The 15,656-nt window shown below is 39.5% G+C and overlaps 1 protein-coding gene and 1 long non-coding RNA gene across 3 annotated transcripts; one reads left to right on the plus strand and one right to left on the minus strand.

The window, feature by feature from the left end:
• Positions 1 to 888: 888 nt before the first annotated feature.
• On the minus strand, positions 889 to 3,922 carry LOC131351254 (uncharacterized). Of its 2 annotated transcripts, none has more exons than XR_009204357.1 (3): positions 3,805 to 3,922; positions 2,130 to 2,201; positions 889 to 1,012 (listed from the first exon to the last, which is right to left on the minus strand). It is a non-coding gene; the product is annotated as an uncharacterized LOC131351254 (long non-coding RNA). The 2 variants fall into 2 exon arrangements; XR_009204356.1 differs by lacking the exon at positions 3,805 to 3,922 and adding an exon at positions 2,432 to 3,013.
• hkdc1 (hexokinase domain containing 1) lies at positions 2,086 to 12,758 on the plus strand. The gene is made up of 18 exons (XM_058386590.1): positions 2,086 to 2,225; positions 3,505 to 3,667; positions 3,811 to 3,959; positions 4,341 to 4,460; positions 4,614 to 4,709; positions 4,816 to 4,915; positions 5,044 to 5,227; positions 5,466 to 5,621; positions 5,754 to 5,987; positions 6,101 to 6,405; positions 7,370 to 7,518; positions 7,690 to 7,809; positions 7,927 to 8,022; positions 8,120 to 8,219; positions 8,643 to 8,826; positions 9,655 to 9,810; positions 9,987 to 10,220; positions 10,341 to 12,758. The coding sequence occupies exons 1-18, from the start codon at positions 2,163 to 2,165 to the stop codon at positions 10,477 to 10,479; spliced, it is 2,748 nt and encodes a 915-aa protein (XP_058242573.1). The 5' UTR covers positions 2,086 to 2,162; the 3' UTR covers positions 10,480 to 12,758.
• The last annotated feature ends 2,898 nt before the right edge of the window (positions 12,759 to 15,656 follow it).

Below are 15,656 nucleotides of genomic sequence, written 5' to 3' on the forward strand. Positions count from 1 at the left end.
GTTCCTGTCTGGTTATTTGATGCTACTCCTGAATACACTAGTATTTTCAGTTTTTTGGTTCAGTATTGCACAACTTGCTTTCTCTCTGAGCATCTTCTGTTTTGAAACAGGAACTAATTTTTTCTCTTTGGTTTTTGCGTAGATGTTGGGTAAAAATGGGCTTCTTGTTATCTTTTTAATCAAAAAACAAAACTACCCTAGTTTATGGTGATGTGGCACATGACAAAACTTGCATCAATCTTTTTTTTTTTTCCTCAGGTCGTTTACTTTATGTATAAAGCACATAGCCTGCTGGTGGTCCAGCTGCAGGATCCCATGCTCACTGCTGTGGCCCGGGTTTAATTCTTATGAAATAACCCACCCACTAAAGTGTTAACTCTGTGTCGGTCCCAAGCTTGGATAAAATGGGATGGTTGCGTCAGGAAGGGTATCCAGCTTAAAACCTGTGCCAAATCAAAACATGCGGACCAAATGATCTACTGTGGTGACCTCGAACAGGGAGCAGCTGAAATAACAATAACATATATGAATCGCATAATGGTTAAAATTACAGAATTTAATTTCATATGAAAAGGGAGAATAATAATAACAATAATGATGATAATAAAGAAAGGAAATAAAGGAAAAGAAAAAACCTTCCAATTCTGTGTCCTGGCCCATTTTAGTTAGCATCTTGCATCAATCTTACAAAATTTTTTACAAAGATTCCAGACTGTCTTCTGTGGTGAAAAAACATACTTCATGTCTCAGCTCTATATCTCAACTCTATATATAGATGAGCCACATTTGTCTTGTACCTCCGGGGGTTGGGAGACCACTTCCAGCCTCCATCCTGTATGTGTGGAGTTGCATGTTTTCCCTGTGCTTCGGGGGTTTCCACCAGGTACTCTGATTTCTTCCCCCAGTCCAAAGACATTTGTTGTCAGCTGATTGGCATCTCTAAATTGGCTGTAGTGTGGTCATTGTTCTCTGTTTTGTGCCCTGCCTTGTGCCAGGAGATCCTTGGGATATCCTGTGCAGGATAAGTGGTACACGGGATTGCATACTGTGTACATTGTGCACACTCACAAATCATTTATAAAATGCTGGATTATAAACACAAGCTGATGTTGCAGGTCCCAATGATTCTTTGAATACCATGTGAGGAATACCAATAAACAAAACGAACTACTAAAAGAGGTCAACAAAAAGAAAATTTTATGTCTTTTCCAGAGAACACATATGGTTTGAGAAAATAGTTTTCACATTACACAGGAAATATTCCAGGCAATGCTTAACACTGATTTACTACATCACCCTCTCTTGCTTTGTGTTTGCTGAACCTGTTCCTGCAACCATAGAAACTGCATTACAACCACGGCTGATAAAACCTAATGTATTCATCCAAACCAATGCATTTAAAATAAGTCACAAAATAAAAAAAACATCCGTCATGTGACTCCAGGAAGGCTAGAACTAAAACTGCCTCACAACATGTACGTATAAAGCTGTGATTACTGTCGGTGGTTAAAGTGTAACTGGGACATTAATCAATGGCTTTCGATCTTTTATCAGGATTCATCAGCAAACAATGAAGATAATCCAGAATACAGTACTGTCGTCTTTCTTATCGCTTCAGTCCAAGTCTGCAGAGATAAACACTCTGTTCTCACTTGAAAGTTGTTTGTTCTGACTTTTTCCTTTGCACCCTGAGGATGTTTTTACAGGCTCAAATAGGGTGGTGTGGAGCAAATCTCTTTAAACTATTGTTGTGCTCGGCCGACTGTTTGCATGGAACAGCAACTGCGCAGGTCTCAGAGGAAAAAGTCCTGACTGGAACAGAGCCAAACACATTGCTAGGAGAGCTGTAAGAATGGTGGCCCACGAGTGAGGAGGCTGCCATTAATGATTTAGCTTGAGGAGGGAGGGGACGACGAGAGAGGACGAGCTGCTAACTCACTCTCAGAGGAACAGCAGCTCTAAAGGCAGAAAACTTTAATCTCACGCACAGATAAGACACTTGGGAGGAAAAGGACAGCAGCTCTAACAGGAGAAAACTTTAAACACACTCAGAAGAAAAGCATCTTTTAGGGAGGATTTGTGTAATGTGTGAGGTTTTCTCGTGTATTTAATTTATATTTTAAACTCACCTGTGTGATCCTGAGACACTGCAAGAAGTCACGATGTTTGCTGTGCACTTGTTGGCCTTTTACTTCACCAAGCTGCAGGAGGATCAGATCAAAAAGGTCTAATATATTTTATTACTCACTAACTTATTTAAATCTATTTTGATTTCTCTTAACCTAATCATAAATGTTATTGCTATAAAATATTTGCAAATCTGTGTACTTTTGCATTTGTGGTTTTTAGACAAGAAATTTTTTTTTTTAGTTTGAGAATTTATGATCCCTTGCATAAATCAAATAGCCGGTTGCATTAGTAAAGATCATACTTTTCTGAGAGCCACTCACGTCGTCCTGAGCCGCTCGTCTGATGCTAATAGTGAATTTGGTTCCAGCGCTCCGGCGAATCATTAACTCTCATATGTCTCATATCTCAGCGGTGAGGAAAGACAGCCATGAACGTGTAGACTAAGGACCTTGCCCTCTCTGTCAACTATGAGATTGAATCAGTTTCCATTTAAGTTTCCCGCCTTATTCTTAGGATCTTCCAAGACAATTAGTATGCTCTATTTCATTCAATCTGTGATGATAAATGTTTATTTTATTGTTTTGACTAGTATATGTTTTCTATTAGAGTGACATTTCCTCATAATACAGGCACACCCATGTTATCTTTTGAAATGTCATATAATTATAATCAATGTCCAAATCACTACCATTATGACTTTTTGCTCTCTTATTACACATCATACGCTTTTTGTAGATAACCATGAAAATGCATGGAGCAGTTCCAACATAGAACACTGTTAATAAGTAACGCAAATGTAGTTATTTTTATCATTACTGTTGATTTCACTTTAAATATTTGGACAAGAAAAGGTGATGCAATTAAGCAGAAAAGTAGGGATGTGGTCAATACATGCAAGAAAGGTCCAAGACCAGGACTACTGGAGATCGAGTCAAGAAAGAGTCTCAAGGTGGTTGAGGCCAAGTCAAGATTGAGACTGAAAACATCAAATACTTTTCAGGGCTGACGATTACGACGATTGCATTTGGCAGACACCCTTATCCAAGCAACTTATATTTTTTTATCTCATTTTATACAACTGACCAAATGAGGGTTAGAGGTCTTGCTCAAGGGGCCAGATGTAGACACTTGTTGCACTTGAGCTCACAACTTTCTAAGCAGTGGTCCAACAATTTAACCATTAAGCTACCATATCCTCTATGCTGGTTCAAACTAAGCCTTTTCAAACTCTCACCCAAGACCAAGACCAGTATTTTGAGGCAAAATCCAAATGCAATGTCTGAGGCATAAGCAAGTCAAACCTCATGACTGAATTCAAGTCCTATGTGGCCCTGTTGAAAAAATTAATTGTTTATTTTCTAACTTTTTACCCAGGTGGACCGGTTCCTACATGCCATGCGTCTGTCTGATGAACAGCTCTTGGACATTAAGTCTCGATTCCGTGTGGAGATGGAGAAAGGCCTGTCTAAAGAGAGCAACGTTGCAGCCGCTGTCAAAATGCTACCCACACACGTCCGCTCCACTCCTGATGGCTCAGGTACACAACACATCACACAGCTAAGAGTTAAATGTTCTACTGAAGTATTTACGCCCAGTCAAACTATACAGCATAACAACCAACAGTGAATTTCTAAGTATTTTATAAGAAACAGCTGTGTTATGTGATTGTGGCACCTCTAGAGAAGGGTGAGTTCCTGGCACTCGATCTCGGAGGTTCCAAGTTCAAAGTCCTGCAGGTGAAGGTATCTGAGGATGGGAAGAGGAAAGTGCAGATGGAGAGCGAGACATTTCCGGTCCCTGTGGAGGTTCTCAATGGGAGAGGAACAGAGGTGTGTACTCCACTGGCAGCTTTTTAAATTGGGAACATTTTAACAATTGAAAAGATGTAGAAAATATATTGTTAAAATATAGATCTTCATCTTGAAACAAAGTCGTTTAAGAAGCAGGATAGGAATGCAAAGTCCTCTGTAAATGCAATTAAGGATCATGCATTCATAATTACTTCTCCTGCAGTTGGCAGAAAGGTTACCTATTGCAAGAGCCTAAAGCTGTTGTGCAATTAAGAACTGAATCACCAATGAACTATAATCTGCTTTGACACAACCTTAGTGTCATTTTATTAAATACTCGATAACACGAGACAGTCATTTTTTATTACCAACGAAACAAAATAGTTGACCCTTGTTCTATTTACTTTATCCGTCTTACAGCTTTTTGATCACGTGGCAGAGTGTCTAAAAACCTTCATGCAGAAGAATAACATCAATCAGAAGAAAAAGCCACTGGGTTTCACCTTCTCCTTCCCCTGTCTCCAGACAAAACTCGATGAGGTATGAAGCAAGAAGACCAGACAGCTTTAGGAATCTCAAAAAATGTGCAAATACATTAGTTTGAGCTCTACAGAAGATTTTAACTGTATTGATATTATGATTATTTATCTCATGTCACCTTATAATTACTAATACAGTTATGAAATGATGTAGGGTGTGTTGCTGTCATGGTCAAAGAACTACAAGGCCAGAGGTGTTAAAGGTACTGATGTGGTACAGTCACTGAGGCAAGCCATCAACAAAGTTGGGGTATGAAAGAAACTTTTAATATTTAGATGTATATGTATATGTTTATATATGAGAGAGAGAGAGAGAGAGAGAGAGATTTTAAACATCAGTGTTTTGTGTGAACAAGGGGATCGATGTGGATGTTCTGGCGCTGGTCAGTGACACAGTGGGGACCATGATGACTTGTGGATACGATGACCAGCATTGTGAAGTGGGACTCATCATAGGTAAGACCATAGTGATCGTGTCTGAACGTTATCTGAATTACAGTCTGATCAGCAATCATGTAACATCATCATTTGGTGATCAGATGTTAAAGCAGAACAAACAGTAGAGATTTTCTGTCTTGCTTTAGGTACAGGCACTAACGCATGCTACATGGAGGAGATGAGACACATTGACCTGGTGGAAGGAGATGAGGGCAGAATGTGCATTAACACAGAGTGGGGAGCATTTGGAGATGACGGAGTGCTCGATGATTTCATTACAAGTTTTGACCAGGAAATTGATGCAGCCTCCATCAACCCTGGAAAACAACTGTGAGGCTTTCTTTAATAAATAAAGCACAAAAGAGGACAAAACATCCAGTGCTTTTTTTTTTTTACTGTTTTCACTACCTAAAATTTTCATAATTTCCCCATAATTTCTTCATAAGTGCTGTTTTCTCAGCCATTTTTTAGATTCAAACAATTTGTGGTGTTCATACAAATCTGGGATCATTTTGAGCCTCCTTCACAATCTCTAAATCAACATTCTACTTGCTCATGTATCCTTAAGGTTTGAGAAGATGGTAAGTGGGATGTACATGGGAGAACTGGTGAGGCTCATCCTGCTGAAGATGGCCAAACGAGGCCTGCTGTTTAAAGGAAGAGTCTCAGATGCTCTTCGTACCAAAGGGAGATTTCAAACTAAGCACATCTGCCTGATAGAAGAGTAAGTTGTTTACCAAGATTCAGCGAACCTGTTAATCTATATATGATTAAGTCATTACAACTTGTTAATAAGGATTTTTTTTTAAAGATAATGTATGGGGTTTGAAGTTATTTACTTGGTTTCTGCCTCCAGGTACAAAGATGGGCTGAAAAACACTAAGGATATCCTTACAGAGCTGGGTCTCAGTGCCACAGAGGACGACTGCATTGCTGTCCAGCATGTTTGCACCATTGTGTCCTTCAGGTCGGCGAACCTGTGCGCCGCTGCACTGGCTGCCATCCTCCATCGCATCCTGGAGAACAAGAAGCTAAAGACTCTAAGGACCACCGTTGGTGTGGATGGAACTGTCTACCGAACTCATCCCCAGTATGACAGCTTGTTTGCTCCTTGCACTTGTTTTCATTCCAAACAAATAATCCTGAGATGCATGGATAGTATTTAAAATATGCTGGTCTTTGTACTGTAAATGAATTTTGCAGGTACGCAAAGAGGCTCCATAAAGTCGTACGCCGCCTGGTTCCTGAGTGCTATGTCCGTTTTGTGTTGTCGGAAAGTGGCAGTGGTAAAGGGGCAGCCATGGTGACTGCAGTTGCCCAACGCCTAGCATCACAGCGCAAAGAGATTGACAACACGCTAGCAGAATTCACCCTCAGTCTCACACAACTCCAACAGATTAAAGATAAAATGCGAGAGGAGTTGGAGCGTGGCCTCAGAAAGGACTCGCATAAATCCGCCTCAGTCAAAATGCTGCCCACATATGTTTACAAGACTCCAGATGGCACAGGTAAAAAAAATTTATACATAGGATTATACATAGGCCTGTGTTTCTTTTTCACTCTACCTAGGTTTAACCTAATTGCCTTGTACAGTCTGCATAGTGCACTGCGCCTAGCTGCATGAAAATGTGGCACTAAAAATCACTAAAAGTCTTTAATCAAGTAAGATATAAAAAAAAAAAACGACTACTAAGTACAATTTATTTAACAAAACACCACTAAAATTGACCCAGCGGACTGCTGTGGTCAGAACCATTTGGAGACTATCAGGCCATCTCTGAACTGCTGTTGAATCAGTCAGCTTTCAGCAGAAAGGTATTAGTGGACTCAGAAAATACACTGATCTATTAGTTCCACAGGTGCTCTTGGTCGCTGTTGTAGAAAGGACATTATTTACATTTACATTATTTACTGTTTAGTGTCACCCAAATGAGGATGAGTTTCCCTTCTGAATCTGGTTCCTCTCAAGGTGTCGTCCAAGGTGTTGGGTATAAACAGTAACTTTAAACTTTCTCAATTTTTTTCTTCTATATTTCTATACTTCTCTAAAGCTGTTTTGAGACAATATCCATTTTTAAAAGCGCTATACAAATAAATTAAATTGAAAAATTGGTCATCTGATTTAAGATGTTGAAAGGCTTAAACAGAGATTTGCCATCAATTCTTCATCTTTATACTTTCTGTTTGCTGAATTTTTTATACTCAGCCTAACAGCAATCTTTTTCAGTCTACAAACAGCTAACAATGTCTTTTTTTTTAGTTGTTCATGTGAGTACTTCAAGTACACCTGCAAGTACACACACACACACACACACACACACACACACGCACACACACAAACAAAACCATGAGTTGGGGGCCAGAGAAAGTACATGGCCCACCATTTGATAATCCTAGTTGTAGCATTTACAATGGCTATAAGACTGTTGATGTAAAATTATTTAAAACTTTATTTATATGGTCCTTCAACAGAGACAGGAAAATTCCTAGCCTTGGATCTGGGTGGAACAAACTTCAGAGTGCTGGTGGTGAAGATCCGTAGTGGGATTCGTAAATCTGTCCGCATGTACAACAAGATCTATGCCATCCCACTGGAAATCATGCAGGGCACCGGAGAAGAGGTGCAGATTTGTTTTTATTTATTTATTATTTATTATTTTACGTAAATGCTAGTGATCAGCTCACGCATGCAATATTTCCAGTTACATTAATAGAAACTTCTTTGTCGTAATAAAAAACGGTATACTTTATACAAATGAAGCTACGCTAATATATGTTCTGTTTCCTTTCAGCTCTTTGATCACATAGTGCATTGTATCTCAGATTTCCTGGACTACATGGGGATGAAAAACACCTGCCTGCCCCTTGGCTTCACCTTCTCATTTCCATGCAGACAGACTGGAATAGATAAGGTAACAAAGGCATTATCAGTGCCAAGCAGAGGTTTCATGCAGGTTTTAATCTTTTCATCTCAACTATGAAAACAGAAGATTTTATTACAGTGTAATAACCTGTGCAAAATATTTTAGGGAATCTTGGTGAGCTGGACCAAAGGCTTTAAAGCTACTCACTGTGAGGGTAATGATGTGGTGGACATGTTGAGGGAGGCCATTAAGAGACGAAATGTAAGACTTGTACACTAAATTTATAAACAGTGTTTCAGTCCATATTTCTTACACGATTGTACAGAGTGAGTAAGTCTTTCGTATTCTGTCCCTGTAGGAATTTGACCTTGATATTGTTGCCGTGGTAAACGACACGGTTGGTACGATGATGACGTGTGCATATGAAGACCCTAATTGTGAAATTGGACTAATTGCTGGTATGAACTCTATATGTTCCTTTAAAAAAAAAAGAGAGAGAGAAATCCTTTCTAATAGCCTACTTTAATCCGAAATTTTATGCTTTATGGTTATTTTATAGTCATGCAGGCACAAGACAAACTTTACATTCTTCTTCTTCTTCTTCTTCTTCTTCTTCTTTCGGCTTTTCCCTTCAGGGGTCGCCACAGCGAATCATCTCTCTCCACCTAGCCCTATCTTCTACATCCTCAATACTTGCACCCACTAGCTTCATATCCTCATTTATTACATCCATAACAAGACTTTACATTATTACGTTAATATCCAACAGATGATCATCACATTTTATGGACATAAGCAATCATGCTCTTTTAGAGGAGCATGTAAGAGAAAATATCTAAAATGCTTCCTGGATTTTGTCTGGGTTTCCCCTCACTATACAGGAACCGGCAGCAATGTTTGCTACATGGAAGACATGAAGAACATAGAAACAGTGGAAGGGGATGAGGGGCTCATGTGTGTGAACACAGAGTGGGGTGGTTTCGGTGATAATGACAACATTGAGGACATCCGGACACGGTTTGACCGGGAAGTGGACTACGGCTCCCTGAATGTGGGAAAACAGAGGTAACAGAGTGGCCATGCTGGCCTATTTATTTACTTTTAATATTTTTCTCTACACTATTAACTGGGTTGTATTCATTATAAGAAATATAATCACTAATATCAATTCTGTTCCAATTACTGAAGAAGCTTTTTCAACATATACTTTATGCCTAAAGGTATGTGGACACCTAACAGTGACACCCATATGTACTTTTTGAACATCCATAGACATTTTTGATATTTTGATAACCTGCCCTCTCTTGAGAAGGGTTTCAACTTGGTTTTTTTTAGTTAGATTTTGGAGCATGGCAATGGAGATTTTAGTGAGGCCAGGTACAGATACTGGGGGTGAGATTCTCTGGGGTGCAGTCAGGTTCCAGTTCATCCCTAAGGTGTTCAATGGGGATGAGGTCAGGGCCAATTCTAGGTCAACTCAAGTTCTTCCACACCAATCTTGCATTTATGGAATGAAAAGAGGCACACAGCTAAAGCATACACAATATTCTTGACAATTGTGTGCTTCTAACTTTATGGCAACAGTTTGGGGAAGACCCATATATTGCTTTGTGTCATTTGTCCACAAACATTTGGGCATTTAATGTCCTTAATTTGTGGTAGTAAGTATTTGAATGTTTGTCCACATGAGGGCACTGTATCCTAAGAATACTGTTCCTCTCAGACACGCTATGCTTGTGACAGCTTACAGTGTTTACATGCTTTTTTGGAAGATTTTTTGCTGCATATATTTAACAACCTCCCATTCTGCTAAATATAGCAAACAGGAAATCGAGTCTAAATTGAGTCAGTGAAGCACTATATGAGCTTGACCATGTTCTTTTGTGCACACAGGTTTGAGAAGATGACCAGTGGAATGTACCTGGGAGAAATTGTCAGGCAGATTCTCATAGATCTCACCAAGCGGGGTCTTTTGTTTCGTGGCCGCATTACAGAGTGTCTTAAGACGAGAGGAATCTTTGAGACCAGGTTTCTCTCACAGATTGAAAGGTAAACTTTCAGGGATAGCTGTAGTCATATAGACCAGATAATATTACATTTCAGTTATGACCAGAGTGAGAATGAAGTTTTACTTGTGTAAGAACTTCTTTTAGTTTAATCATACATCTCAGATTATTTTTGATACTGTATTCTGTTCTGTAATGTGTTGTGATGGCCTCCTCTAGTGACCGTCTGGCGCTGCTGCAAGTCAGATCTATTCTACAGCATTTGGGCCTGAACAGCACATGCAATGATAGTATCATCGTCAAGGAAGTGTGTGGTGTTGTGTCACACCGAGCTGCACAGCTCTGCGGAGCGGGAATGGCTGCGATCGTGGACAAAATAAGGGAGAACCGAGGACTGGATCATCTGGACATCACTGTGGGGGTGGATGGCACGCTTTACAAACTCCATCCACAGTAAGTAGAGTGTGGGACAATATTAGTCATTACACTGGTTTAATTTGAAACCTGGCTCTTTTTCATTTTCAGGGCTTGGCATTTGTGAGTGTGTTAGAAGTGTCCTCTTTCTCTTTGCAGCTTCTCGAGAATTCTGAAGGATACAGTGAAAGAACTTGCTCCCAAGTGTAAAGTGGATTTCGTCCTCTCAGAAGATGGCAGTGGGAAGGGAGCAGCACTTATTACAGCTGTGGCTCGTCAGTATTGTAAGAAGACATAACTACACTGAAGTTTCCTTCTTCCAGCAGAATATATACTGAAGGATTGCTATTTATCTGTAGCTAGAATTGAACAGCATAGGAGCTATTCAGCTGCAGTTAATATTGCCAAAAGTATTCGCTCACCTGCCTTGACTCGCATATGAACTTAAGTGACATCCCATTCCTAATCCATAGGGTTCAATATGACTTAGGCCCGCCCTTTGCAGCTATAACAGCTTCAACTCTTCTGGGAAGGCTGTCCACAAGGTTTAGGAGTGTGTTTATGGGAATTTTTGACCATTCTTCCAGAAGCGCATTTGTGAGGTCACACACTGATGTCCCACAAAGTTGGGAGCATGGAATTGTCCAAAATGTCTTGGTATGCTGAAGCATTCAGAGTTCCTTTCACTGGAACTAAGGGGCCAAGCCCAGCTCCTGAAAAACAACCCCACACCATAATCCCCCCTCCACCAAACTTTACACTTGGCACAATGCAGTCAGACAAGTACCGTTCTCCTGGCAACCGCCAAACCCAGACTCGTCCATCAGATTGCCAGATGGAGAAGCGCGATTCGTCACTCCAGAGAACGCGTCTCCACTGCTCTAGAGTCCAGTGGCGGCGTGCTTTACACCACTGCATCCGACGCTTTGCATTGCACTTGGTGATGTATGGCTTGGATGCAGCTGCTCGGCCATGAAAACCCATTCCATGAAGCTCTCTGCGCACTGTTCTTGAGCTAATCTGAAGGCCACATGAAGTTTGGAGGTCTGTAGCGATTGACTCTGCAGAAAGTTGGCGACCTCTTCGGACTATGCGCCTCAGCATCCGCTGACCCCGCTCCGTCAGTTTACGTGGCCTACCACTTCGTGGCTGAGTTGCTGTCGTTCCCAAACACTTCCACGTTCTTATAATACAGCTGACAGTTGACTGTGGAATATTTAGGAGCGAGGAAATTTCACGACTGGATTTGTTGCACAGGTGGCATCCTATCACAGTTCCACGCTGGAATTCACTGAGCTCCTGAGAGCAACCCATTCTTTCACAAATGTTTGTAAAAACAGTCTGCATGCCTAGGTGCTTGATTTTATACACCTGTGGCCATGGAAGTGATTGGAACACCTGATTCTGATTATTTGGATGGGTGAGCGAATACTTTTGGCAATATAGTGTATATATAGACAAATAAAGTGCATCAAGATGCTTCTGAGTCTTACAAGCTTTGTTGGATATAATTACTGGCTTGATTGGAATGTTCATGTTCAGTTTATTTTAGCTGTGTAGCATTTTAATGATTACTAAGACAGCGAGAACCAGGGCCTTTTCTGCTAATTCATCTCAGGTTGTCTGCTGTGCCACTGATTTCACTGCTGTCACACATTGACTGTGTGAGTAATTGCCCCCAAACCCCCCCAGCCCCCGCCCCCCCGGGTGCAGCCCCTCCATCCCCCGTCCCTTATTGTCATTGTGAGCAGGTTTGCATGGGCAGGCAGAGAGAATAGCACGGATAAGGCTCATCTAGAGCGGAAAGTGGCTTTGTATACTGGAATGTCACGAGTGTGTTCAGACCAGCCAAGAACACATTCTCATCCACAAGGTGTCCATTGAATTAACAGCAACACGACAAGACCACAAACCTTTATTGCTTTGAGAAACGTGGTGAAGAGCATGGCTTATGATCTCTGTGAATTTTGAATCATTTTTTTTGTTTTGTAAAGTTTATGAATCGTATTTAATTCACCAGTTCTTATTTTTTTTTTATTACAAAATGTAGAATGTTTGATTGTGTTATTACTTCAAAAAATCAGCCATGTATCATAAATGCTATTAAATATATTTATTAATTAATTCATTAATATATTAACTGTAGTTTTAGTTGAAATATGGATCACACTTGAGGTTAAAATTGTCTTACTAAATAATTCTGATAGCTGCTGATAATGTAAAAATAAATCGTATGCTGTAGTGAACTCAAATCTATCGCTCTGTCTACTGAATTAAGCTTCAGCAGGATTATACAGATACAAGACTTCAATCAGGTCAGCTGCAGTAAAGGGGAAAACTACTCATGTTAATCCTCCCTAGCTAATGCTAACCAATTTCTTTCACCTCGAAGCAAAGCCTATAGTGGAACACACACACACACGTGCATACATGAGCTCCTGCTGAGACTGACACACACATACTGACATACTGTACACACAGATAATGCCATTTTTTCATAAACTGTCTTTTGTTGATGCACCATTAAGTGTCTTATATTATTGTCTGAGATAAAAGAATAAACGTTTCCATGTCAGTAAAAAATGTTAAGTAGTTGTGTTGTTTGTTCAGCTGTTGATTTTAACATTCCTTATAGACTTATCTGTTCTTTACTGAACATGTTGGGGAAGGAAAGCTCTTCCTAAATGCTCCATTTAGCTTTTTCTCATGACACAGTTCAGATAATCCCATCTGCTCTTATACTCTCTAGCAAGAAGACTATCTTACAGCATTTTTTAACGTTCTGCCATCATCTTTCTCCAAGTTTAAAGCCGCTGCCAATGATAAATACTTTGCATTGTGGCTGATTTGTTATTGATCATCAATACCAGCTTTCATTCTAAAATTTCATTTGGGCATGCATAAGTCTGCAGATGTTAAACAGCTTCACTTAGAAAAGTCCTGTAGTCACAGTTTGATTATGTAAGTGTCGTTGCTTAAATCCCTTTCAATCCTATCTCAAGGGGCAAATTGGTTCACCCTGACTTTGCGATTATCTAATCTACTTCTTGGACTACCGGTCTTCAACCATGGATAACGATGAGAAAATAGAGATTTTACCACATGTAGGTATATGCTCTCTGTGTCTATGTTGCTTATTAGACTAGATTAGATTAGAAATTTAGTTTAATTCACTGTGTAAATTAGGACAGCAGCAGGAAAAGTCTTAGCAGCTCATCGCTTCTGCCTGTTTAGTAATTCAGCATATGCAGATTATTTCTTTACCTCAAAACAATCCATTATAACATTTAATATAACTAGGCTTGCTGTCCTTTTATTTTTATTTAAACAATTAATCTGATTCCTCTGTAATATATCATAGTGATAAATTTTGTACAGGATCACTGGCTAATACTGCTAACTGTTGCACACTTCCCATTTTGTTTTTACTTGTTATATTACAATTATGCTTTGAGTGTTACAAGTAATTATACAAAATATATATAGTTACATTCATATTCCTGCTGTGTATACCAGCAGTTAGAATTAAAGATAAAAGAACAAATATAAGGTGCTGTTTAATGTATTCAACAAAATCTGACATAATAAGGATCGGGTCATTGAAGCAGTACTTCTGAAATCACTGTATATGTGTACAAAAGTAAACTCAGTGGAATGGTCTACACGTCTTGACCCTAATGTTTAATAGTTATCATGTACATCTTCATCATCATCTTCATCATCATGCATGACTTCCTTGCTTTCTCCCCAATCCTCATGTTACATTAAACACACACTCCAGAAAAGAGTTATCTCGAATAATTATAACGGCTGATTAAAAAATATGCTCCAAATCTGGACTTATTATTTTAATGAATCTATATAAAGAGCAAAAATATTCAAACACAGACTACACAGTATGAAACTGGTAGTTGTTCAAAACACGTGGCTGCTTTCCTGAGATTGTTTATTATCTGGGAAATGCCTTGAAGCAGTGATTATCTCTAAAAGAACCAACAGAAGAAAAATAAGCATCACCCAGTCTTATTACTTGTTAGACTGAATTGTTTGCTTAAGACTTTTTATTTCATGCCTGCCAGTAAGCATGAACAGTTGTTTTACTCACTGGTTACATCAACCATCTGAACTGTAAAATCCGGATAATTCCACTTTTGCCTCTGTGAGATTTAATTGCTCCAAATCACCTTCTTGAGCAGATCATATCTGTGGAAGCATGATAAACAATCCCAATCTATGAGCTGTCACTGGCTTTGTAACCATCTCCATTCAGTCAATGATTTCCTAGTTAACAATAAGTAATTGTACAGGAAATGATTCAGAGGAAAAGGGTTTGTAAGGATTTATTGTAAATCACGATGACTGGTGTTTTACGTGCAGCAATTACTGATTTATTACACAAGATTTCACTACTGACTGTGATTTCATTACTACCCGAAAAAAACACTGAGAGCATTAGTGTGATTTAATAAAATGGGAAAAAAAACGGGAATATCAAAGAACCGCTCTAATAATAAGAAGAATAAGGAATGGGAAATGAATATGATACTGTTTGGTAAGATCGGTGTAAATGTGGGGTCAGCCACGGCCATAGAGGCTGAAAAAATTTGTTTTTGGTTCTGTACGCATTGCTAACATTATCTCTAAAAGCAAACGACAACATGACACTGTAAAATAAAAAAAAATAAGGAATTAAAAAGACCGTTAAAAAGAAAACAAAGTCAGAATATATAAAATACAAATTAAAATAAAAGAATGTTGCGACAATCTTTCAGTCTACTGTCACCCCATGGACCCCCGACTCCTCTTATTCCTTCTATTTAAAGTGTACTTCTCCTCCTATTTGTGAACCATAACCAGCTTTACTCTTACAACTCCTGTCTGTTTTGGTAACGTTTTATTCGTATTTTTTAATATGACCTGTTTATGATAATATTCTGTCTTTTTTCGACCATGTTTGGTGTGATATCTGGCAGCTGCTTTTCTTTTCTTTTTTTGTACTTCTTCCTGGGAACAAGCTTCATCTCAAGCAAGGCTCATCCTCCTCCTCCTCTGTTTGGATCCCAGCTGTTGTTTACCTTCCTCCTTAACCTTTTGACCTGGGCTACTGGCTCTCTGAAAGGATGGGACTATGAATGAATTCACCCTTTTCTTTTACACTAGTATTTGGTGCATAAAGTTTGTTAATAAAAATTTCAAAACGAAGCAGGAAGTAGAGAAAACCTGATATGGTTCACTGATATGTCTTGTGTTGCTGTAGATAAGCGTTGTTTAGCAGTATTTACTGAAGGCACGCCTCTCATAACCTCCACCAGGCTTTGCCCTTCACTACACGGAGGAGAGAGTGAGCGCTGCGTAGTGGGTGGGGCTTATAATGCCTCGGCTTCGTCCTAACCAATGACGTACCGTGAATGTGCAGTACGTGACTTCCCCCCCCCACTCTGAAAACTCTGATGCCCCTACTACTCTCCTCCAATG

This window comes from Hemibagrus wyckioides, linkage group LG03, assembly GCF_019097595.1.
Source record: "Hemibagrus wyckioides isolate EC202008001 linkage group LG03, SWU_Hwy_1.0, whole genome shotgun sequence".
Lineage (NCBI taxonomy): Eukaryota > Metazoa > Chordata > Actinopteri > Siluriformes > Bagridae > Hemibagrus > Hemibagrus wyckioides.

Coding starts and splice junctions, on each gene's coding strand:
- hkdc1 (XM_058386590.1), top strand. CDS start 2,163: ATGTTTGCTGTGCACTTGTTGGCCTTTTACTTCACCAAGCTGCAGGAG. Junction 8,023..8,119: donor AGGCCATTAAGAGACGAAAT/GTAAGACTTGTA, acceptor CTGTCCCTGTAG/GAATTTGACCTTGATATTGT. Junction 10,221..10,340: donor CTTTACAAACTCCATCCACA/GTAAGTAGAGTG, acceptor TTCTCTTTGCAG/CTTCTCGAGAATTCTGAAGG.